General features: G+C 39.1%; 2 protein-coding genes across 2 annotated transcripts; both read right to left on the reverse strand.

Moving 5' to 3' along the window:
* Positions 1-1043: 1043 nt before the first annotated feature.
* On the reverse strand, positions 1044-12280 carry LOC148082342 (carboxypeptidase Z-like). The gene is made up of 11 exons (XM_087788170.1): positions 11979-12280; positions 11411-11440; positions 10047-10421; positions 7208-7426; positions 6924-7153; positions 4753-4914; positions 4517-4675; positions 3942-4077; positions 3724-3863; positions 2632-2731; positions 1044-1573 (listed from the first exon to the last, which is right to left on the reverse strand). The coding sequence occupies exons 1-11, from the start codon at positions 12076-12078 to the stop codon at positions 1221-1223; spliced, it is 2004 nt and encodes a 667-aa protein (XP_087644296.1). The 5' UTR covers positions 12079-12280; the 3' UTR covers positions 1044-1220.
* Positions 12281-16744: 4464 nt separating this feature from the next.
* Positions 16745-20097, reverse strand: LOC148082343 (G protein-coupled receptor 26-like). Its single transcript, XM_087788171.1, has 3 exons — positions 19352-20097; positions 19172-19285; positions 16745-17012 (listed from the first exon to the last, which is right to left on the reverse strand). The coding sequence occupies exons 1-3, from the start codon at positions 20026-20028 to the stop codon at positions 16775-16777; spliced, it is 1029 nt and encodes a 342-aa protein (XP_087644297.1). The 5' UTR covers positions 20029-20097; the 3' UTR covers positions 16745-16774.
* Positions 20098-23239: the final 3142 nt, after the last annotated feature.

Genomic DNA, 23239 nt, shown 5'->3' on the forward strand with positions numbered 1-23239 from the left:
ACACTTTTATTTGACAACAAAAGTGTTATGGTAAAAGACGCAACTTCACACAGCACTGTCGCTGAGGCTCGCGCTCACATGAGCTCCCTCACCTGTCTCAGTCTTAAAGGAACAGTAACATGCACAACACATCTTGCAGTATTTTACTTTAGTTCAAAAATACAATTTTAATTTGATCAGAAATGTAAAAAATGATTATGGTAAATAGTCCGTCTTTAATCAGGGAAAACATGGAACTGTATTAAATTAAATTTAAAAATCACAGCAATGCATGTTGCAGTCTAACTGTAGTTATACTGGATAGAAACTGATTTTTTTTTACCAGGAAAATCCTCCTCGCCCCCACTTTTGGGTCCTGAGCCAGCAGTTGAGAATAAAAAGGAGTAGCTGACAATTTTCAGTGCCGCAAATTAAACATATTGTACATGTATGGGTTAAATAGGTATGATCCAAAAACTAAATTTGCTTATAGAGGCAAGATCTCTAATCTTCACCTTATCACTATTTCCATCATCTTATTAAAGTTGCTCTCACTAACGATGGATTGATTTTCCACCATCCATTGAATAGTTAGCGTTAACTACTTGAATTGTTTTACCGCTTTCTCTCAAAATAAGAGTCTGTGTACAACAAAGCTGTTAAGAAAGACCTGGTTAAGATGATAATATATCCTCTCAGAGTCACAAAATGCTTTGCATAAGAACATAGTTATAAACAAACATGAGTCAACTCAAAATACAGTACAAAACATTGTTCATGCTTAGAATGATGTTCAAACTTCACTCATTTTCTAATCACCCTTACGTCGACTCAGGGTTAGGATTATTTTCAGAGTAGTCGACAGAGTAGTATAGTAATAGCATAAAGCTAAACAAAGTAAGTAATCCTTATATGGCATTATATTTTAGTTTTGAAGATTATGGTTTGGTTTAATAACCATCTGTTTTTAAATAATCCTGATGAGTCGCACCAGATTTCCTCAGTTGTTGTTTCGATAAAATAAAGTTTAAACTGATTGTCCTTAAAAAAAAAAAAGTCTGAAGCAACATTTGTGATGTTTATTATCTAAAGCAGTGAACATCAAGATGAGCGAACAAGAAGAACAGTAGCATAGTTGCTTCTATTGTGAGCTGAAAGTACAACAACGTCCAATTACTCTGATAGTTACTGCGAGACAAACAAACATGGTCCTTGTGTGCTTTTCCTGGACAGCAGGAGCATCACTGGGGCTTGAGCAGCCAGGTTGGCACGGGTCCACTGCCGGGCTGGGCGAAGTAGCTCCACCACCAGGGCTTCTCGGCCCGCTCCTCCTGAGGCTGGCTGAGCAGACGCATCTGGATGTAGCGCTCGTACTGGTTGTAGGGGTCGAAGCGCTGGTAGGCGGTCGTGGTGTCGTCCTCGTCCAGCGTGTCGTTCGCCGAAAATTCTCTCGCCAACACGAAGTCCACTCGCCCGGCTTGGGTCATGCCGTGAGGAAGGTAGACTTTCTTCGCCGAAAGTTTGTATCCGGGAGCCGAGGCGGACACGATGTGAACGCCCGGGGTCAGGAGGCGCCAGTACTCCCCCGTGTCAACTGGACAACAAACAGAATTCACTCACTCACTGTTGTGTTGCTGGGGTTTAAGGATTCAGCAGTTTGTGTACCAGGAAAGATGGATACATGTATCCTTTCAAGAGCACATGATGAAAATCATTGATCATTTCATGAGTGATCCTGATCTGTATTCACTTCAGTGACCAATGTCGAGTCAAACAGGAAATAAAAAGCTTTCCTTTTGGTCTTTTATTGCCATGTGTGTGTATCTGTGGAAATGTAGGTGACACAATTCAATTAAAACAAATTAGAAGCATTTACCGATAAAATTAACTCTGAATCATACAGATATTTAACTAATTTAAAATATTATTTTATTTATTAAAACATATATTAGAAATGTAGCTTCTTTTGATTTGTTTTAGAGGTGTGGAAATCTATATATTAATATATTCCAATACTTTTACCTATATATTGATATGAATTGAATAAATATAAACACAACTAAGGCGCAGAAATAAATAAAATGGAAAACCTTTTTTTAACTAAACAGTTTGGTCTTCATTTGTTCTTTTAATTTTAATTGTCAATATTCACCTCTAACTTATATATCAGCTCTCTGAGTAATTTAGTTCACCAGGGATCCTCGTCATGCATGCAAGAAGCAATAACATTGAATTTTTCCAGTCGTTATTTTGATCATCTTTTAACGAAACATGTGTTCTTACTTACTTCTTTCTTATTGAAAAATACCATGAATTAAAGTTGCTCTTTTTTCATCACATATAACATCAATGAAGTTACTATATTAAGTTGTAAACAGATATCCCAATGTCCAAATATAGAGATGTTATAATTAATTCAAATAAATGATGATCTATTTTAATGAAACTTATGATAGTAGTTATCATTCATACAAATCCAAAACCTGTGTACTCACTTACTCTAAAATTATAAAAACATTTAGCTTCAAATACTACAAGAACTAATATAATATGAATAAGAAACAGCAAAAACATGGACGTTGCACATGTGAAAGGTCACTAACGGTCAACAAAAAGGTCTATTTTGCTGACAAGAAAAGAAAGAAAATGTACCTGTGGTGATGTCATGTCGAACTCTTTGCACTGCGATTCTTGCTCCTGTAATTGGATTCCCCTGCTCGTCAGTAACGATGCCTTTGATTCCTCTATGAACCTCCACAAGAGAACAACAACAACGGCGTCACTTATTATTCCGTGTTTCGAGGGTAAGTTGCGGTTCACAGCGGCTGTTGCTGATAGTAAAACCGACAGTGCCCTCTAGTGGTGGATACTGTAGGATGCAACTACTGTCACGTTCTGACTATAAACCAAAAGTTTAAAAGTAAGGGGCGCACACAGTTACACTGATAATGTTTACCATTTTGGGCTGTGTATTTCCTTTGAATTTTTTATTTATTTCCATGGTTATTCTATAAAAAAAAGTTTTAGATTTTCCCTAATTTAATTTGTCTTATTCTATATATCTTCTGTTTTCCTCACACTTTCAATTCAATAAGACTTTAATAGTTGTTTAGATCATCTCATTCATAGAATGTAACAACTATGTTGTTTAAGCGATTTAAAAAAATATTACTTACTTAATAACTTAGTATAATTGTATATTAATATAATATTATTGTATGTTTTGCACACAAGTAGGCTGTAATTGGCTTTTTTAAACAGCAACACACACAGAAACACTCTCTCTCTCACACACACACACACACACATAGAAGCATGTACAGACATGCATAATAAATACACACACAAACGCGTACAGACATACACCTACACAAACCAGGCACACAAAAAAAACACAAACACATATATGCACGCCAACATACTCACAGACACAAACACAGACTCAAACACAAAAACACTCACATAGACACACACAACACAATAACACACACAGAGCTAGCACAAGCTGACTATTGTAATAACTTCCCAACAGTGGGGAAACACTTATTATTAACATTTTTTTATTATTCCCAACAATACTAATATGGATTTGATGAAGATTATTTTAATTTCTATTTTCTAATATTAATGTAATATAATTATATTTATGAAATTACAATATAATAATACATGGAAATGTAAATATTAAAGTATATTATTAATCCTTAATACACACATATTGGCTGCGAGAAAATCACATCTTACTGCTTCAATGAAGGAGATCAATGCTTCATGGTTTTCATGCCAGCCGATGAATAAATCGTCTTCAGGTGGAAACTTGTCACATCCCAGCTCCACCGTCAGCTCCATGCAGTTGGTGTGAAGATAGTTGAAGTCCTGCATCCCTGCTCGGGGACGAGAACAGACCGTAGTTTCTGAAATTAAATAACTGGCGCCCTCTGGTGGTTGAATATGTTCATTACCTCCGGCGATACTGGACCAATGAGCTCCATTTACGGTTCCTTTCTCACTGAGGGATCGAGAGGATCCACACTGAGCGTTTTCATTGGACATGGTCTCGTGGGTCGTAGAATACGTTTTAGCGAGAAACTTAAAAACCTGAGGAAGACGAAAGCAACATGTTACGGAGGACGAAACTTGTATTTAATAAATCAAACAACGTTATTATCATATCGACTGTTAACACTAAGACAAATTATTCAGAATTGAAATTATTATAGAGAGATACTTGATTTAAAAAATTAAAAAAAGTTATAAACATAGGTTAAGATGTGTTTAATGTACTTTTGTACGTTAAGAAATCTCTTGAATATGAGATAATGTGTAGTAAATGGGGATTGTATTAAATTATACTGTAATAATTCATATTAGTTTTGCTATAATAGATTAAATAAAAATGTTAAAACGCCAATAATCAGAAAATCATATTTATTTATGATTTCAAACTTCAGACATAATGGAAGTTCTGTTTTTAAATGCAAAATTCAAACCATAAACTTTGAATAATTAGAATAACACCAGATTATTCAGCTCAAACCTTGTCGTCTGGTGTTGGGGAGAACATGTTGCGCTCCAGCGGGTGTTTGGACAGATCATACGGGTACGACACGACCAGATCTCCTCCATGGAGGCTCGCCGACAGCACGAAAGGGATGGATCGGATCCACTTCATCACGGCATACGTCTCCGGAGCCACCTGGATTCAGAACATTTTCAGCAGCAGCACACTGTGTGGTCGGACCTGTTCGAAGTATTCCGGCGTTCTTACCGTACCTTACCAAACCAGTAATAATCTGGGATTGGGATGTGGTCGGTGCGGAAGCGCTTCTGCCTGCGTCGACTGTAAACTATCGAGGTCAGATCTGGAAAATTCCTGTTCAGGTCGATGTTCTGAGCATTAGTGCGACCGATGTTCCAGGTGTTGTGTGTTTGGCCCTGCGGAGGTCACACACACACACACACACACAGATCTTCACATGAAGAATTGACTAAACAAAAACAATCATTGTATGTAATGGATAATGAATTGTTGTTTGAAATGCAGAAATACGTAATATCAAAGTAAATCTTCTATATTGATCCACCACCTCTGACGGAAACATGCTTATGCTTGATGTTAACTCAGAGGTATTTGATCAAGATTTTCAGCTGAATTAAAATGAACCGTATTGAGATGAGAATCTGACTCTGAAGTCAAATGTTCAAAACTAAGTTAGTAATGAGGGTTGTTGAATTCACAGTGAGGACTCCTTTAGATCTGTTTTCATAGAACACAGTTTTCCTTATTTGCTCCGTCTATCACAATTTTTTATACATAATTGATATTATTTACATGTAGAGGACTATTGTATAAATCTATCCTGTTAACAAATGCATGATATTCTCTGTGAATAGAACTCTGAAGCTCCCCTTAAACAAACCTGGGTGGAATAATATTCCAATTATATTTATTTACAATATTTTTTATTTAAAAAGTTGTATCAACCACTTCACTAGCACTGTAGTTTTTTTTAAATATAGTTTGTGTTGGATTAGTGTAACTGCAATCTCATAACTCTCCATCTGCATTTGCCAAATTTCTGTCTGTACGACAAACGAGACAAGGCTCTTGTTGTGTTGGTGTCTCCAGGTTTTAAAACAAGAGTTGCTAACCAACATCTGATACTAGGATCAAGCTTGTGTTATTTAGAGAGCAAAATGGAGAAATTAAATCGACTAAATCCTAAACTATTGTCGATACTTCTGCTTCTGTGGAAGATCGTAAATGTTTCCGATTGTTTTTTTGGCACTGGTTTCCTTTTCATCCAAGAGCCTTGAAGTGTTCACATTCTATTATATTACACTATTTTAAGATACTTTTTACTTTTACGTTCAAGCTCTTTCTTGCCAGTTGTTTTATTGTAATCCTTGTTTTATTGCTCTAGTAGCTGTCAGTTGCAGTCTTTTGATGTGTTCTGATCCAAGATTTAAGGTCTGTTTACATGACACTGCACTAATCTAACACGTGTTTCCACAACTGTTCCCTGTCACTGGTTCCTATTCTGGTCCCGAGTTAATGGACCTTTTGCATGATTTGGAATCAGAGGATTGTTTCAAGAAGCAGGATTAACAAACCCTAAGTCACATCCTGGGAACTCAGATATTTTGGCAACAGAACTCAATTTTGTAAAATGAGTGATAAACTATCTTAAAAAAAAAAATAAGATCGTCTGATTGACTAATCCCAGGTTTAACTCAATTCGAATTTTACTCAAACTTTCCTCTTTTTCTTCCAGTAACGTTTGTTATTTACTATTTATCACTATGTTCACACTTAATGTCAATTCCTGCTTGGTGTCCATAGACAAGTAAAAGTGAGCACCCAAGCTTTTTTGAAGTTTATTTGATTGAAATAGATTTTTCTGTCATTGACAACCATGTTGTTTTTTATTTTATTTTGAAGGGCCTGGTCTTGCACTTTTACACCATTTTCGATTACAGGGGTTTTTTTTGCACCGAGGCCCGGTTTGATGTCGACATTACATTCACAGACTGACCATCATATTATTAAATGCTTCAACTGGTTAACAGGTTTATTCTTAGAGTAAACTTGACTGAAACGAGCGTCTTGACGTGTCAAGAGTCAGAGACTAATGTTACTTCTGAGAAAATACCATCTTATTTCAAAACAAAACACCTGTAAGACAGTTATAATCAATAAAAAATAAATTATATACATAATTTTTTCTCTTTGTGGTTACACATGCCTGGTTTTGAGGGACTACGAGGAAAGGTAAAGGTTGAACTAACATAATTGTTTCTACAAAGTGAAGAGAGTATTTGGTGTAAGTTGAACCAATGAGTATCAAGCACCACAAATCACTGACGTGTGATGTATCAGACCAGAAGTGGGTCACTTAGCAGCACCAGAAGACGTTTAAAAGATCCATGAAAGATAAACTGACCTCCTCCTCGTCGCCGTAGTTACTCTCCCTCTGTCCGGAGACGGCCACCTCGTAGCCGTCCGGGTTCATGGAGGGCAGGATGTGGATTCTAGTGGTGTTGACGATCGTCTGGATGTGCTCGTTCCCCATCAGGTACTCTGAACACAAGTACTGGGCCAGGTAGATGAGGATCTGACGCCCCAAGACCTCGTTCCCATGTATGTTCCCGATGAACTTCATCTCTGGCTCCACTGCAGGACAAGGTCTCGTCACATGACCAAGAGAAGGAGACTCTCAAGACTTACGTAGGTCGTGTTGTCCCGGGTTGTTGGAGAACTCGATGACGAGCAGATCCCGTCCCTCGGTGCTCTGCCCGATGCTGTACGTCCTGGAGATGTCGGAGCATCGACTCTCGACGTCCTTCAAGATGCCGTTCATGTCATTGTTGGAGTGGTATCTGTACTGGATGGAGGTCGAGAGGCTCGCGGGAGGAACCTCGTCGTTCATTTCTTCGTCAGCCCGGCCTAAACGGGACAAAAGATCAATCTTATGTTTTAAGATTCTGTCCAGTCTGAGCAGAATCATCTGGATCTGCTGTTGTTTTTGGGTATGCACTCACTCTGACACTAGAAACTCTGAGCAGCTCATGGAATGCATGAGAAGTCCAATGAGGCAAGAGACAGAAAAGAAGGGGGAGAGAAAAATACTGGATGAAAAGCTAGGATCGCGTCTTCTCTGTAAACATACAAATGTCTTGGACCTCATGTCATTTGAATCAAAATTAAAATGAAATCAAAGCTTCATCCAGCTGTGTGGGTAGGTAACAAGGGACTGACGCATGGAGTACATGGAGACACATGTTGGTTCAGGACCAGAGGAGAGAAATCCTTCCAGGCTGTTGCTCCTAAGCTTTGGAACGATCTTCCTCTCTCTCTGTGTTTGATGGATCTACTGACTCCTTCAAGAAACATCTTAAGACATTTTTATTTGTTCAGGCTTTTCCTTGATTTTCTGGAACTCCTGTTGTGTTATCAGTTTTATCTTGATATTTAAAGTATATACTTTATTGAATATTGTTTTGATTGTTTAAGCGCTTTGTGACCCTGGTCTGGAAAAGCGCTATACAAATAAAATTGTGTTCAACAAGATCATTTGCTGCTCATGGAGGAGGACCTGGAGATGTGAGCTTCCACTAAAATTTCCAACAATACAATGCAGCTTTGTCTAGTTTGAAAACAACTAGCAACAAATGTAGCATCTCTGATGACAGTCGTCCTCTGAACACTGTCATCAGTGAGCAGAGAAGCAGATGGAGCATGAATACTCCTCCCATGATACAACACTAATAGTCTCAGGGACTCATTCATTTCTTTCTATCTATCAATTTTACAAGAAAAACATTTTGAAATGCCCTTTTTAATTATATCCAATCTTAAATAGAAAGACCACGAAAAACTGCAGCTATATTTATCAGTTTTTTCTTGATCTTTAAAGTATATACTTTATTGAGTATTGTTTTGATTGTTTAAGCGCTTTGTGACCCTGGTCTGGAAAAGCGCTATACAAATAAAAATGACTTACTTACCAACTAACTTACTATATGTTGCCATTGTTTTATGAAAATATACACACATGTTTTAGTAAAAATGATTTTGTTTGTTGTTCAGGTGTGCATCTCGCTACTTAACACAACATTTTTTGCTGTTTTTCAGTTAATTCATTCTTGGATTGAAAGAAAAGATTCTTACAAATCTAGTTAAAACTTCAAGAATAAAGGCCATTTGACAGTAGCTTTAGTTTGAAACAGTAAAATTTATTTACTTCTGAAACCTTTAGACATGCCTCCAATGATGGTGAGAAAACCCACAACACTAGGGACTTATATAGTTTATATTTTATGGTATCAGGTGGTCCAGAGTCGGTTTTTGATGTCAAAGTCTATTCCTCTCTGCTCTAATAAAAGTGTGTTGTTAAAATGCTTTACACAAAGTACGTGTTAGTGTCGATATTTCCTGATAGTAAAGTCAAGCTCTGTTGCTACCTTTGTTATGACGCATGGTCTATAAATAGAAACCTGAAACTACAGCTTCGTAGCTGCTGACTTGTTATTGTGCCTCTTGTAATGTAGAAAACTCCATGAGCTTGTTTTAAAAAAATGGGTTGATTCATTAGATTGATATTGAAATCATATGTTTAATGAGGACACACGTCGAATGGTTCCTTCCATTTCTTAGTTAGAGAAGACTTAACATCTACAGATATTTAGATTGTTTTCTACATAATCTGAAAGGTTAAATAAGGTTAAATATACAATGAGTGATGGTGAACATATGTTCGATGTCTGCTGTTTGTCATTAAGGACACCAGGTGGCGCTCGTGACATCAGCGTTTAACCTGGAGGGGTTAATGAGGTGTGTGTGTTGCCTGTATAGTTTACACCACTGGACCATTTACATGTGTTTACTCTCTTTGTGTGTCTGGAAATATTTGTACATTTGCACATACTTGCTATGTAATTATCATTTTAAAAGTTTTAATTTCACATTATTATACATAGATATATCTATGTTCTTTTTCTTTATCTTTAGACTTAGATTGTGTTATCTTGTTCTTTCTCTTTATGTTCTTGTTCTTATTTTATTTTGATTTATTTTTTATTTTTCATGAAAAATTGCTGTATTTCTGTGGCTATTGGAAAAAAGATGGATGGATGGATGGATGGATGGATGGATGGATGGATGGATGGATGGATGGATGGATGGATGGATGGATGGATGGATGGATGGATGGATGGATGGATGGATGGATGGATAGATAGATAGATAGATAGATAGATAGATAGATAGATAGATAGATAGATAGATAGAACATTGTTAAACTATCATAATATTACAGTATGTTAATTGTGAATCTCTGTGTAGTTTAAGTGTTAACATAGTTGTAACTGACACAAGCCTTTAACAAAATGTTGAGCTAAAGGCTTATGTAAGTAAGTAAGTGCTGAGTTAAGGATGTTACTTTGATCCAGATGTGTGCAGACCAGATGTGCGTGGAGGGAGATGGCTGCTCTAAAACTGTCCGTGTGCTGAGTGTGTGTCGTTCATCAAGCCCGGCCTGATATTTATGAAAGCTAACGGTCCTCACCCTGGAGGCCCTCCAGTGGGTCGTAACACCCCTCCTGGTCACCGCCATAGAAACGGTCGCAGTTCAGGAAGTAGGGCCACGCCATGGAGATCCTCTCGAACGCGTGACCGCATCGCCTCTGCACCTCCTCGCAGGTGTGGCGACACGGCTTCAGCACCGAGCCGCCCTCGCAGCGGGGGGCCAGCACCGAGCAGCCCAGCATCCGGACCTCGGGGTTGCACTCGCCCTGCAGCAGAGACTCCACCACACTCATCAGCAGGTACTCGGCTCCCAGCTCCGCCTCCTCCCAGGACTTGTGGCCCAGGATGTTGGGGAACATGGTGCGAGTGTAAGGCATGTCATCGCAGTACGACAGCATCATCTCTGTGCACTTGGCTGGAACACAACGGAAGTATTCAACTTATCTTGATTTCACTTTTGCTTTATAAGTCCCATATAACATTTATCAGAGGTGTGCTCCATCATAGGTCCCTGGAAAATTAACATGTGAATATTTTATACAGCCATTGATCATCTAAAAATACACATGATGGATCAGTGGATACTGGAGTTCATCACTGTAGTGAAGGGATTTCACTTTGATGCAGTAGGACAGGGGCGGCAATTACCTCAGGGGCCACATCCCATACTGTGAATTATGTAGGGGGCCGTCAAGCCAATCGAAATAAGGAACAGAACCTACATACAATAACATTTTATAGCTAAGCTTATTAAGCTATAATCGTCATTTTAGTATATTTAAACTATAATATAAAAAGTGAATTAAAAATCCTTCTTCAATTCACTACAAAATTATTTGAAGATAAATAAATACTCATTAAGAGAACAACTTGAAAAAATATGTGGAAATGAAAAGTGGAAAACAGCATTTTTCTTTATTTAACTATCAGATTAATCATGATCATCCTTTGCCCATGTCTACAGTACGAGGTCCTATCATGCTCTGTACACGAGCTAAAATACAAATGTTGGGTGTGACTTGAATCTGAGACTTAAGGGTACAGAGACGAGCAGGTCTCTACAAACACGATCGTCAGACATGCTTTGAATGGATTTGAAGGCCACAGAAATCTGTCTGTGCAGAGGCTTTAATGGTCGTATTAAACTATTTATTGGCTTTTTGGCTGCAGACACAGTAACACGCCCTTTATATAAACAAAACTACTGCAGCGATATTAAAATCCTTAAAATTCTTCTTCATGTTCTCTGTATGCTTTTCACCAGATGTGTTTGTTAACCACATATTCAAATTATTTTTTATTAGTTATTATTAATTTTATTTCCAAAATTCACAGTCCACAGCAAGTTTCTAAGTATCACTAGGACAGTGGATGTAGGTCAACAAAACATGTCTCTGTACTCACGCTTGTCCTGCACAGTCACCCTGCAGAACCCTAAACACACCACAAGAATCACAACATCAGGCTGCAAGTTTTCATAAGTTATGGCCCAAAGTCAAACATGATTTACAAGGCAGTATTGTCGCCAATATTACACATAAATGTGTGTTTTTGTGATGTAATAACTGTATAATGTAAAGTGTTATAATGTGTTCCTCTTAGCTTTAAATTCTGGCATCATATTAATACATGTGTGCAAATGTATGGTTGTGTTCTGTATTAACAGTTAGTTTGTGTATTAAAGATTGTGTTGCGTCTGAGTGGGAAGGTGTGTAATTTAGTTTGTGTATATGGATCAATGTTGTAAGTGTGTGTCCACGTGTGAGTTTAGATGTACGTGCAACGTAGAAGTTAAACAAGTGTGTTCACTAACTATTTTGTTCTGGATCAATATTATAAGCATTAATATTTGTGTTTGTATCAAACGTGTGTGTGTGTGTGTGTGTGTGTGTACATGCTCAACTGTGCAGCAGGTTGTTACTTTAAAAGTGTGACGTTGACGTTAAACTCGAGACGGAAAGAAGAACTTTACCACGAGATCCTGGGTCGCATCTTCGAGGAGAGGACGAGACGAAAGAAATGGAAATCAGAAGTAAAATCACGTTGATCTTTCCCAGCGCTTTCCCCTCCATTTCGATGTGGCACCTCGAGCTGAGAACGTGCACGAGCTCCCCACGTCCGCAGAGATTTTTCCTGGCTTTTATTACAAGTATTACGGTCAAATATCAAGTTACAAAAAATGAGCTGCAACGTTGAACAAGTGCTGGGAAATGTCGTATTTATCAGATCATTGTGTGATCATGTGGAATGAATTTCTTTTTTCTTTTTTCTTTTTTTTTTACCTTCATTTGTTACGTGGCATCAATGACAAGGATTTATGTTTTGTCTGCGTTTTCTAACTCAAATTAAATAAAAGCGCGACCAGACATGCAGACACGTGACTTTCTTCGGCCAATAAAAATAAAATGTCAACAAGCGTGGACCTCAAGGCTAACTGGAGTGGTGTGTCTTACAGTTCAAATGTAGGCTTAATTTAAATATTTAATAAACAACAGTTCTCAAATGTCAGAATAACATTCTCATTGTGCTCATTTTTTTTGATCCTGGTACTCCACATTTCTACTTTTGTACTGTGTCAAGCTACAGGTGAACATTTATATGTCTATATAGTTAAGTTTATTGGGCGAAAGATGAAAATGTGAAAAAAGCTTTGCTTTTAATCTAAAATCATCAAGTACAAGACATTCTTTGAATAAAATATGTTTTCTATTTTATTTCTGAATAATATTTGTTGACATTTAATTTAATTTAATTACATTTTTATTTAGAGTGTTAAAGTTAAAGTTATATCAAGACACTTAACAGTTTAAGTATGACTATATTGGAGAAAATAAAAACGGATCCAAGCAACTCAACAATGAGTAAATAACAAAACTTCCTTTAAGAAGGCAGAAACCTCGAGCAGAACCAGACTCAGAACCTCCTGCTGCGACTGGCTGGGAGGGTGGATCGAAGGGGGAGATGGATGGAGAAAAGAGGGAGGGAGGGAGGAGTATAGAGTTGGGCAGCTGAGTCCTGGGAGGGTCATGGAGAGAAAACTGGATTTTGATTCGGTGCCAAGTCATTATCAAACTGTGCAAAAGCACAATTTTCTTAGCAAGGTTGCTAAATACAAATCAGGCAAACTGATGTTTTATCATCATGAATGTGTTTCACAAGGAGAGGCTGGAACGATGATCTCTTTCACAAGGAATGGATGAATCAATATTAAGATGTAAGCCCTGATAACAGAACAAATCAGGAAGAAAAATGATCACACACACAAATACTCCAAAAGAAGACATAAAGAGTTTATTCAAGAAAAGAAAAAATAAATTTCCACCGCTTACCTATAAATATAACCTTTGGTTAGCCTGAAAGAAATAGCTTTTAAAGATAAGCAGCTGCTGGTTCTCCACGTTGAAAGGAGAATGAATGTGGGATCTGAAATGGATGATGAGATAACATCTTCATGCTGGCTCAGGATGTGTGAATCGAAAAAGACCGATGAAACCAACCTAACAGCATTATCATGAAGCTCATACATTTCTCGGTCTGCGGGTAACAATACGGCAGAATGACTAATTAGGAAAATAATAACCTTTAACCTGTCGCTGTGATTATTCTTGGGCTGTGGCCTTTGCTTCTTATCATCCGCTGCATAATTACAGCAATTAGGTTGATGCAAAACAATCAAGATGTTATTTTAACTAAGCTATTCATCTAAATCAATCCAGTGATTCAATCCCACAAATTGCCTGTACCAACAAGACGTTTCTATTAGCTACATTCATTCTGCTCAGCCACTTAGATTAAATCAGCAAATATCATGTCATTGGAGTCATAGTCCAGCCACAACAACAACAAAGATACATAATCATTATACTTTGTTAATTGACACGTTTTATTGCACATATTCAACTAAAGTTCTATCGCACTGCCATAGAACAGCAAGTGGCTCACAGAAGACGACACATGTGCGTCAAACACATCCAGAGACTCGTCCATTATAAAGCAACAGGTTATAAAAGTCACATGTTTAAATCCAGCAGGAACACAACATTATGTTGAAAACCTCCCTGTGCTACATTGTTTCTTTAAGAAAACCTACACAATAAGTTTTTTTCTTTCTGTGCGTTGCAAAATATACACAACATGGACATAGAAACTCTCTCTAGCAGTGAAATGAAGCTCACTGGTATAAATGTGACGTTAAAATAGTAATTTTCTAATACATTCAGTTACAATCTGACTCTGAGCAGGACACATCCAGTAATATTCCCGACTGTCAGATTATCCGCAGATGGTTTTGAGCAAATCCTATCAGCATATTAATCAGTCAAGTTTTAACACGACCGCTGGAATGTTCAAAGTCACACTATCGACATGAGTGCAACATGAGCGGCGAAAAAACCCCGACACTTAGCTTTTGTCAACGTCAGCAAAAAGTTGTGACAAGAACACAGATACTGAGTGGATGTTTGTAGGTGCTGGTGAGAATATGTTGGATTTATACCTTCATAACAGAGGAACGTGTGTGTTACAATGTGTAACATGAATTTGTGATGACAAATAAAACTTTAATGTGTCATATACTGTGCATTGAAACCATCTTATGATCTGTTGTATTGCTCAAAGTGCAACATTAAGTGACATTGTGTACTCCAATAAACTACTCTGTAGTGTGTTGTGTTGTGGTATGACATGTTGATTGGTGTTTTTTATGGTATTTGCTGTTATGCATTTTTTTTATCTTTCCTTCCTTATTGTCCACTATTTGTGTCAGTTCAAAGTGTAATTTGAGATTCATCAAATGTTTCTAGTGGGTAGTAATTAATGATGCCTCATGATACTGCATCAATTCTATCATGATACAGTGTTCTTTTTTAAAAACTAGATGTCACTCTCTACTTTATAATCTTTGGCTCTGATCTACTAATTCAATGAAACCTAGCATCATTTTCACTGAGGGTGCCATCTAGTGGTCTTTCAAACTGTATCATGATACACCATCAGCTGCTTCATGAAGCCTCATTAACACATCCCTACTAGCAAGGTCTAGCATTCTGATCTCAAAACAGCCTACACCACAGCTGAAAGAACTTAGTATTTTTACCTTGTTGTGAGTCATTGCTTTTGTTAGCTTGATTACTATCAGTGTGTGTAGCATTTCTTTTGACCAATGTACACAATTTTTCATATCACTGTGTCGTGCATTGTTTCACTGTGTACTGCTACATTGCCTTAAACATTTCCTTCATATGGTGACTTTTTGTGAAATGTGTCATATTTTAAATATTGTTGTATAAAATCGAATACAACATAGTGTTAATTTGTGTTATTCCACGGGTATCCCCAAACTGTATTTCAAGGGACTGGTTAAATTTAGGTATTATTTAAGTTTAAGTTAAGTGCATGACATTTTTATCATAATGCTGAGTCAGCAACAAGATGACTCCATTTAGAGTTTGTGTTTATTTATGAATCTTACTTTTGAATAAAGTTAACCCAAACAAGCATCATAACTTATCTCAGGCTAATAGAAAGTCTGTTTTTACTTAAAAATAAACCACATTTTAGAGTTTTAATCAATACAACAAAACTGTAAATGTTGTTCTTTCTCTGTGTGCATTCGTGCAGCCCGGTAAAGAATTCCTCACAGACCGGTGGTTGGGGACCCTGTTATACAATATATTTTAGTGTTGCTTAAGATTGTGTTTTGTTTTTTTATCAGAATACGTTATATAATGTTGAATTCAGAACAAAAGATTGTGTACATCACAAAACACAACAAGGGTACTCAAGCTTTGATTTCTACTCTTCCACTTTTCAAACATAAAATACAAACAAAAAATATATTTTAATGTTGAACGAGGTTACATTACTTGTGTCTAGTGGTGTTACAATACTTTGATGATTTAATTTATCTGTGTCAAGTATTATTGCATGATAACATGTTGCTGTAATGTTTAGTTGTGTACTATTGTGAAAGCAAGCACCCCTCATATTGTGTATTGTGAGTATTCAAGTGAAAACTACGATTTGAACGTTTTACACAAACTTCTCATTGAGGTGTGTATCAGTGGATTACACAACATTGTTTGGATTACGCCAGACTCAGTCTAATGTCTGTGTAACACAAGCCTCTGCGGCGGAGGTTTGTTGTCTTGATACGGTACACAGTCAGGTTACAGTTACATAACCCAGTTCAGTCACAAAAGTCTGATGCTGGCCGTCTTTTATTTTATGATGCTGGTGGACACAGGTGGTTTCACACATCATGTTTCTCTTGAGGGTCAAATATATATCTTGAATTCAAACGTGTGTTTGCTAATACTTCAATGACAGTGTAAAGCTGTGAGACACAGTCAGTTTGCAACATGGCAACTATGTGCAGTGGCGAAGACTGTATTTGCTAACATAGACCGACGCTCTTTGGTGCCTTTCACATGGTCCCTGTGGAGCGTCTGGCTCTCTACAGTCTTTGTGGACTAGGAAAGGTCAACCTGGCGAGTTCCACAACCCTGCAATTCTAGGAAGTGAAAGCAGAGCCGGCGAGGTATCCAACCATAACCATAGCGTGAACCAACGGCTTTGGTCAATTGAACTGATCTATATGTGAACCCCGGCGTTATTGACGGAGCTCATGTCTGAATTGTTTGTTTGTTTCAGATGAATCCGCTCTGGCTACTCTCACACCTTCGCCATCTCATCACCACCGTCGTGTCTCCTATCATTTGCAGAGCACACACTCTCGAGCAAGCATCCGTCACGTCGACGCCTCAAGCATTAGCTGATCCTCTGGAGACAATAATCGTTCTCCGTGTCCAAGGAGCTGTTATGGCCGGACGAGGGATACAGTTCGCGGCGGAGCAGGCGATTGACGACGGTAACCATGACTTTCTTATACTGCTTACGTAAGAGCGAGTAGGCAAAGGGGTCGGATGCAGCTTTGCTGTACGTCAGGCACTTACTGATGATTCCCCAGTGGCGGTCAACATCCACGAAGGGGAGAAGCTCGGCCAACCTGCAGGGAAGGCAGAGATAACAAGAGTCAAAATGCGTTTTCATTCTGGGAGGCTCAATCTATCTTTATTCCCTTCACTCTCGTCAAATTCCTCATTTTTACTTTTATATACATACATAATCTCTGTATTTTATCTTAACATGTGCATCTTAATAGGTCACTATAACTACATGGACATGAATCTACTTTAGGTTTCAGCAAACGATCGGGTGGGTTAGATCTGAGCTACCTCTGTGCGAAGAGAAAATTGTGTTTGAATTATAAAAAAAAAAACCTGAATTGTATGCTTCTATTTAAATTATAGATTGTGTGTTGTGTTAATCAAAATCCCCAGTTTAGCATGACTGAATGGTGGCAGTAATTTGGAATTCATTAAAATTCTTTACTCTAGACTTTTGTCAAGGTCATTTCAACAGTTAGAGAAGTATCTGGGACAACTGCCTTCTTTTCAGGACTAGCACAGTAGTTCAGCTCCACACAGATTTGGTTTCAGGAAGAAACTAGAAAATAAAAGATAAGATATTTTCCAACAAGAATCACTTGTGTAAATGTGGAGATAAAATGTCTTACGACAATGTTATATCACTTCAGTCACTGAAGGACATACGTGCACAGTTACACATACAGTGCATACAACGGTTCGACGTTAATCGCTACATATTGCATTTATTAAAGCTAAATAACTGAACTGAATCTTGCTTACTGGCAAATGCAAGCCATTTTATGACTTTGAAAAAGTAAGAAAATATGGTGTTATCTCCTTATGATAAATCACACTTTCCACGTTTGTACAACAAATGATTCTAATTGAAATATTTACATTAGAAAATGCCTTTTTATCAGTTGTGACACGTCACTCATTTGAAGCATATGATTTGTGTAGTTCGTACACTTACATCGGTAAAATAATTTATCCTTACTCCTGACTATGCCGAGATAAAATGGACGAATGGAAGGATGGATGTAAGAATATCAGTGAGGGTCAGCTCTAAAAAATGTGTGTTTTGTTGTAACTTCCAGTCTGAGGAAGTAGTAACAGGGTTACTTCAATTTCCATATCACTCTCTCTTCTTAATGGCCGTTCCTCCTTTCTGGATCTCTAACACACACACACACACACACACACACACACACAAACACAGACTTGATGGATCACCGGCATCACATCTGGTGACAAACGTCTCATGTGTCGTGGAGCTGCTGCCACTACACCACGTGTTAACAGTCTCCTCTGGTTTCAGAACCACTTGGTGAGTGCACAGGGGCAATAATGATCGGGCTCAGATTACAGCAGGATTCACAATATGCTACATAAACATCGAGTTGTGCTTCCATTGGGTTGTGCATAGATCTAAATAGACCATAATAGTTAAATTGATGAACACACCATAAACAACATATCTCTTATAGCTGCTACTCTAAGGGAAACGGACCACCCCGACAATTTCTTATATTATCTTACTGTCTTTAATAATAATATTTAAATATAAATGTTTTGTTGTTGTTTTTTAAACAAAGTTCTAATGTCAGGGAATTTAATATTTTTTGTCCATCATATAATTATCATGTTTTATTTAATATTGGAGCAACAAAACCTGGAGGGAATCAAGATAATAATAATCCTCCTCACGATATCCACATTATTATGCATTATCAATGTTTTTGATGGAATTTTTTATTTAAGATGCTTCACTTCTGTTGCTCCTAAGCTTTGGAACGATCTTTCTCTCCCTCTGTGTTTGATGGATCTACTGACTCCTTAAAGAAACATCTAAAGACGTTTTTATTTGTTCAGGCTTTTCCTTGATTTTCTGGAACTCCTGTTGTGTTTTCAGTTTTATCTTGACCTTTAAAGTATATACTTTATTGAATATTGTTTTGATTGTTTAAGCGCTTTGTGACCCTGGTCTGGAAAAGCACTATATAAATAAAAATGACTTACTGACTTACTTACTGTTGTTGATTTAAACTAATTCAAATACAATTTTTTGTTTTGGTGTGCCAATTTTATTTTAATTCAGAATGAAGTTATATTTATCTTGGTCATCTTTTGTTCATTGAGTAACACCAGTTTCTTATATCTCAATATTAAAAAATGTATTAAGATCACTTTTTGCTGTGAGATGAATTATGAATGCGTTTCAATCAGTTAAACTTACCTTGTAATGACATAAGGAGCAAAGCAGATGATGAAGGAGCCGATGAAGATGCTGATCTTCTTGGTGGCTCTTTGCTTTCTCCTTTTTTGTTCGACTAGACATCTTTGTTTCACACTAAAAAAAAAGAGGGATAACTTTGAGTAAGTGTGTGCGTAAACGTCGGTGGAGCAGGTACTGTACCTCGGGTGAATGTCGACCAGCAGGAAGAGAGTCTGCATGGTGATGATGTCGATCCTCTTGCAGTGAAATCTGGCCACTTTCAGCACTTTTAAGTACGTGAAGCACAGGATGAGCAGCGAGAGGATGAAGCTGGTGGCGTGGAACACCACCGTGAAGATGGTGAACTGGAGCCAGTCCGCGCCTCCGCGGCTGCCGCGCGGCTGCAAGGTGCACGACGCGTACACGTGGCTGTAGTCCAGCCAGGAGAAGAGGAGCGCGGTCAGGGAGAAGGTGAAGGAGTGCAGCCAGGAGTAGCCCACCATCACCACCGCGTCCTTGTAGCGCATCTTGGTGGAGTAACTGAGCGGGAAGACCACCGCGATCCAGCGGTCGATGCTGAGCGCCGCCATGCTCAGCATGGTGTTGACGGTCAGGAAGGTCTCCAAGAAGCTCAGCGTGTGGCACAGGCAGTCCCCGAACGGCTGCTGGTTCCGGACGATCCCCACGAACGTAGCGGGCATGTTGAGGACGGTGATGAGGATGTTGCAGAAGGACAGGTTCATGGTGAACACGCCCGGCACCTGCCGGCGGATCTCGCTGCTGTGGACGAAACATAACAGCACCAGCAAGTTGGACAGCAGCGACACGACCGCAACCACGACGATGAATAAAGAGAAAAGGATTTCTGCAAAGTCCATGTCTTATTGAAAGTGGTCCACGACGCAGAGACTAGCCATCGCGGCGCGTTCACGTCTGATCCACGAACGCGTCACGTCCACCTCCCGTGCGCCCTTGGTGCGCTCCGACTTCCAGGAGCTGTCCAGCGTGCTGGTCCTGGACACCATCCCCCGACTCACGCGGACTCCTCACTTCCCACCCGCGTCCACGAGTGACGGGGAAGACTCGCGGGCTCGTGTTCCATCTCCCTGAAGGTTTTCAGCATCACCTAGGATCCGTTTGGAGTGCGCGCTCACCAGCGGGAAAAATAATGGAAAAACGTGAAACTCTCGGCAATTGTGACCAAAAACACAAGGCTGGTGGTGAACCTGGTTACTTTGAGAGACTTAATCCGCCAAAATCACGCGTGGAAGTGTCTTCTGTGGAGGACTGTGGAAAGTAGAGTTTGGCTCCAAATGAGTGGATGTGAGGAGGACACGCGCACTGACTCACTGCTGCTGCTGCTGCTGCTGCTGCTGCTGCTGCTGCTGCTGGATAATTGGAGACGCTTCAGTCAGATGGCACCAGGTGCTCAACGAGAGGCAGATAGATCCTTTTCCCCCAAATGAATTATTTATAGACGTCAGAAGACATTCAGCCAGGTATACAACCCTGTATGAAATAAATATCAAATCAAATAGGAAGCAGGGGAATCCTAGGAAGATTGTTTTTTAAATGTTTACATTACTTGAGGTTTTGTTCGACAACAAATTAATTTATTTGATCAAAAAAGGTTCTATACACAAGAATGGTCCTAATTTAATTATGGTTTATGAATCAATAATTCCTACATGTTTTAGTTAATGAATTGATGGACAGTTCACCAGCAATTGAAAATAATGGATGGATGGAGAGATGGATGGACGGAAGTGGATGGATGGATGTATGAATTGATGAATGGACTTCAGTTGATCCATCCATCCATCCATCCATCCATCCATCCATCCATCCATCCATCCATCCATCCATCCATCCATCCATCCATCCATCCATCCTTCCATCCACCCATCCATCCGTCCGTCCATCCATCCATCAATGCAACAACTTTAGTCTATGCATCTATCCATGCACCAATCCATCCATCCACTTCAGTTCATCCATTCATTCACTTCAATGTACTGATGGGTTGATGTGGCCTCATGAGGTGATGCTGTATCATGATAGAGTTTGAAAGACCACTAGATGGCACCCTCACTGAAAATTATGCCAGGTTTCATTAAATTAGTAGATGAGAGCCAAAAGATCTAGTGGCCTTTTAAAAGATAACATGTATATATCATCAACCAATACGGTATCATGAGGCCTCATCGACCCATCACTACATTGAAGTGAATGAATGGATGGACTGAAGTGGATGGATGGATTGGTGCATGGATAGATACATAGACTAAAGTGGTTGGATGGATGGATGGATGGATGGATGGATGGATGGATGGATGGATGGATGGATGGATGGATGGATGGATGGATGGATGGATGGATGGATGGATGGATGGATGGATGGATGGATGGATGGATGGATGGATGGATGGATGGATGGATGGATGGATGGATGGATGGATGGATGGATGGATGGATGGATGGATGGATGGATGGATGGATGGATGGATGGATGGATGGATGGATGGATGGATGGATGGATGGATGGATGGATGGACGGATGGATGGATTGACAGACTGAAGTGGCTAGCTGGGTTGGTGGGTCTTAATGGATGGACTTAAGATGATGGATGGATTGGTGGATGGATAGATACCTAGACTAAAATGGTTGCATTGATGGATGGAAGAATGGATGGACAGACTGAAGTGATTAAATGGATGGACTGAAGAGGATGGATCGATTGGTAGGTGGATAGATGGATGAACGGGCAGAAGTGGATGGATAGATGGATGGATGGATGGATGGATCACTAGACTTAAGTGGATAAATGGATGGACAGAAGGGATGGATGGATGGACTGAAGAGAATGGATGGATTGGTAGGTGGATAGATGGATGAACGGGCAGAAGTGGATGGATAGATGGATGGATGGATGGATGGATCACTAGACTTAAGTGGATAAATGGATGGACAGAAGGGATAAATGGATGGATAAACAGGTTAAAGAATGGCTAATTATTTGTTGGATGGAGAGATGGATTGACAGAAGTGGATGGATGGGTGGAAAATAACTTAGAGAGTCAGGCTGACGACTGTAGACACATCTATTGCATAGTGTTGTTTATTCTTTTGTTAACTCCTGAGAGGGATCAAATAATATCATCGTCATCATCATCGTCATCATCATCGTCATCCTCTTCACCATCATCTTCACCATCATCATCTTGGTGTAACACCAACACGAAGAGTCAACCTCAGAGCCGAGGGAGCCATAAATAGGAGCCATAAATGAGTTGGTGTTTCAGAGCTGAAGTCAAAAAGTCAGCGGCAGGGACGTCAATCCTACAAACGGCACAGCCGCCACCTGACAGAGCGCTGCAGCTGGTCCCCGGGGAAAGTGCACAGCTATTTTTAGGTGCGATGTGGTGTCACTTGCTGTAAAACTCTAAGTGGCACTGTATTATCTAACCAGGTGAAACTCACAGCACAAAAGACACTCAGCGCAGTAATTAGCAAGATTAGGTTTCCTCACGCCTGAAGACGTCTGGAGCTCAGCCTCCATAATAGTGTCTCACTCTGTCCACTCAGGTGTGTGTAGTCAGATGAGAGGGTCAATATGGACGCATTGTCCTGGAATAGTTCTTATTCCAAGAACTGTTTTGTGTTGCTGTGAACAACAATAGATTAGACTCATCTGAAGAGAGGATCAAGTAGGTTCAGGTGGATTATTAACTTTATAATTACAGAATGGAGCTGAATATATGAAAATCAACCTCATTCATTATAAACATTTTGGAAATGTTATCTTATGTTACCTAAGTGCCCCCTTTATCTTCATCATTATTTATTTTTAATTAAAGAATATGAGTGTGGTTTCTGAATACAAATTTGTGCCTCAGCGATTCTCTGCTCTTGATCCATACAACGCTTCCTGACCTTGGATGTTTCAGGTCCACAGTGCTTTGTTGTGTCCTTCCTGAATCCTCAGAAGACTCTGTGACGGTACTGAGGTAAGTGTATGTGGTGACGCCATGGTTGCAACGACAAAGGACCACAAGTTGTAAGAAGTCATTCTTACAACATAATGGATT

This window comes from Callionymus lyra, chromosome 4, assembly GCF_982586985.1.
Source record: "Callionymus lyra chromosome 4, fCalLyr1.hap1.1, whole genome shotgun sequence".
NCBI classification, from domain to species: domain Eukaryota; kingdom Metazoa; phylum Chordata; class Actinopteri; order Syngnathiformes; family Callionymidae; genus Callionymus; species Callionymus lyra.